Source organism: Egretta garzetta, unplaced genomic scaffold (assembly GCF_000687185.1).
Source record: "Egretta garzetta isolate BGI_Z169 unplaced genomic scaffold, ASM68718v1 scaffold279, whole genome shotgun sequence".
Taxonomy (NCBI): Eukaryota; Metazoa; Chordata; class Aves; order Pelecaniformes; family Ardeidae; genus Egretta; species Egretta garzetta.
This window is the reverse complement of record NW_009260844.1, coordinates 377,151-378,825: the sequence shown is the minus strand read 5'-3', so window position 1 is coordinate 378,825 and position 1,675 is coordinate 377,151. Positions and strand designations below refer to the sequence as shown.

At 53.7% G+C, this 1,675-nt stretch overlaps 1 protein-coding gene across 1 annotated transcript in view; it reads right to left on the bottom strand.

The window, feature by feature from the left end:
- The window catches only part of FLT1 (fms related receptor tyrosine kinase 1), a 111,757-nt gene that overhangs the window by 13,700 nt on the left and 96,382 nt on the right, over positions 1-1,675 (bottom strand). The window contains exon 21 of the mRNA XM_009647123.2: positions 30-187. Coding sequence (XP_009645418.2) covers positions 30-187 — 158 coding nt within the window. The remainder of the gene's footprint in view (positions 1-29; positions 188-1,675) is intronic.

Sequence of the window (1,675 nt, the reverse complement as noted above, 5' to 3'; positions counted from 1 at the left end):
TAGGGACAGGAAGGAATTAATCCCTCCCCTCCTCGTCCTCCTCCACATCACTCAGACTTTTATCTTCCTGGAACCCAGAGCTTGCAAAGCTCTCGCTGCTGGTGACACTGTCCAGCCTTTGTTTTTTGCCTTCCACCGGCTCAATATCCTTTTTCTCTTTCATTGGCTCTCCATGCAGAGAGGAGTCCTTCAAACACACAGAGGAGAAGAGGTGCTACGTCAGAGCAACGGAGGGGGTGGGAGAGGAACCAAGTCAGACTTCTGTCGCCTGTCCACTGGGGGAAAATGCTGGTCTGTGGCACGTGCAGTCACGTCCCCCACGGGCATGGGTGTCCAGTGCTGCCGTGGCAGGCGGGGGCTGGTGACAGGGCTGTGTTCCATCAAAGTTGCCATCCCCAGAGGGCAGAAACAGGGTGGCTTGGGAGCACCAGCACACGATTTGGTGGGCTACGTCTGATGTGGTGAGGATTTGCAGGGTCCATGGATGGACACATCCACTGGGCAGTGGCTCATCTCAGCCTGAACTGAAACGTCTGAAAGGGCCTATTTCTCTCTGGCAGGTGAAGAAGGAGCACGGTGGGATGATGTGCCTACAGTGCAGGTGTCCCAGCCCGCTCAACATAAAGCATCAGCTTTTCATCCCAGACTGTTTAAGGCACCTGTCTCTGCACAGTGCTTGGCATGGGGCTGTAAGCCCTTCCAATGAGGAGGAGCAAGGGCACTTTGTGTTTGAAATAAAGCTGCTTCTGGAAGAGTCTGCCTCTTTTCCGGTGCCTTTATCCAATGCTTTCCTGTTAAGGTCAATGATGGTTTAATGGGATGCATGCAACACTGTTTGGAAAATGCTTCCTCACTGCTATGGAGAGAGCAGCCTACCCACCTGGCCATGCTCTTGCCCCCCCCGCTTTTTCCTCTTGTCCTCTGACCACGTCTCTCCCCTGCACACGCCGGTGCAGAGCCGGGCTCCCTCCCTCCCGGGCACCCTTCCCAGGGGTGCTGGAGCACTAAGTCCAGGCAGGCTCCTCACTGGGGGGGATGTGAGCGACAGCCCCCCAAGGGGGACCCCACACAGCCATGGTCCCTGCTGGGCCTCCTATGCCAACAGCCACACGTTGGAGGAGGCGGCTGCTGTGTTTCATGCAGAGTGGATGGCCTTGGGAACAGAGACTCAGCCAAAACCCTTTGGCGGGGGATGTCTTCTTGAGCACACCCTCCCACAGAGCCCTCCCGAAAAAAACCCTGAGATTCTGCTGAGCTTTTGGCACAGCTGAGTGGGGGTTTTGAGGACTGTCGTTCTTGGTCCAGGCTCCTAAATCCCACTTCAGAAACCTTAATCTTTTGGGGGATTTTGCTGATAAAGCACAAGCAAGGATATAGTTGGCACATTTGCGTTCAGGTTTGTAATAAGAAACATGCCATGGATTTGATTCAGAGGGCTGTGGGATGTAAGGACAAGGCTCTAATCTCTTTTTCTCTTGATAGCCCTTCTTCTCACACAATAAGAAGATTACTTGCAAATCTCTGAATATTAGGGTATCTTGGAACACGAGCTTTAAATGGCATTATCTCAGTTGTGTTCCCAGCGGTGCTGAAATCAGTGGGCAAAACCACTTCCTTCGGCTTCGCTGACACCAGCCTCCTAAGTGACCCCAAGCTCAGCAGGGAAGGGGTCGGT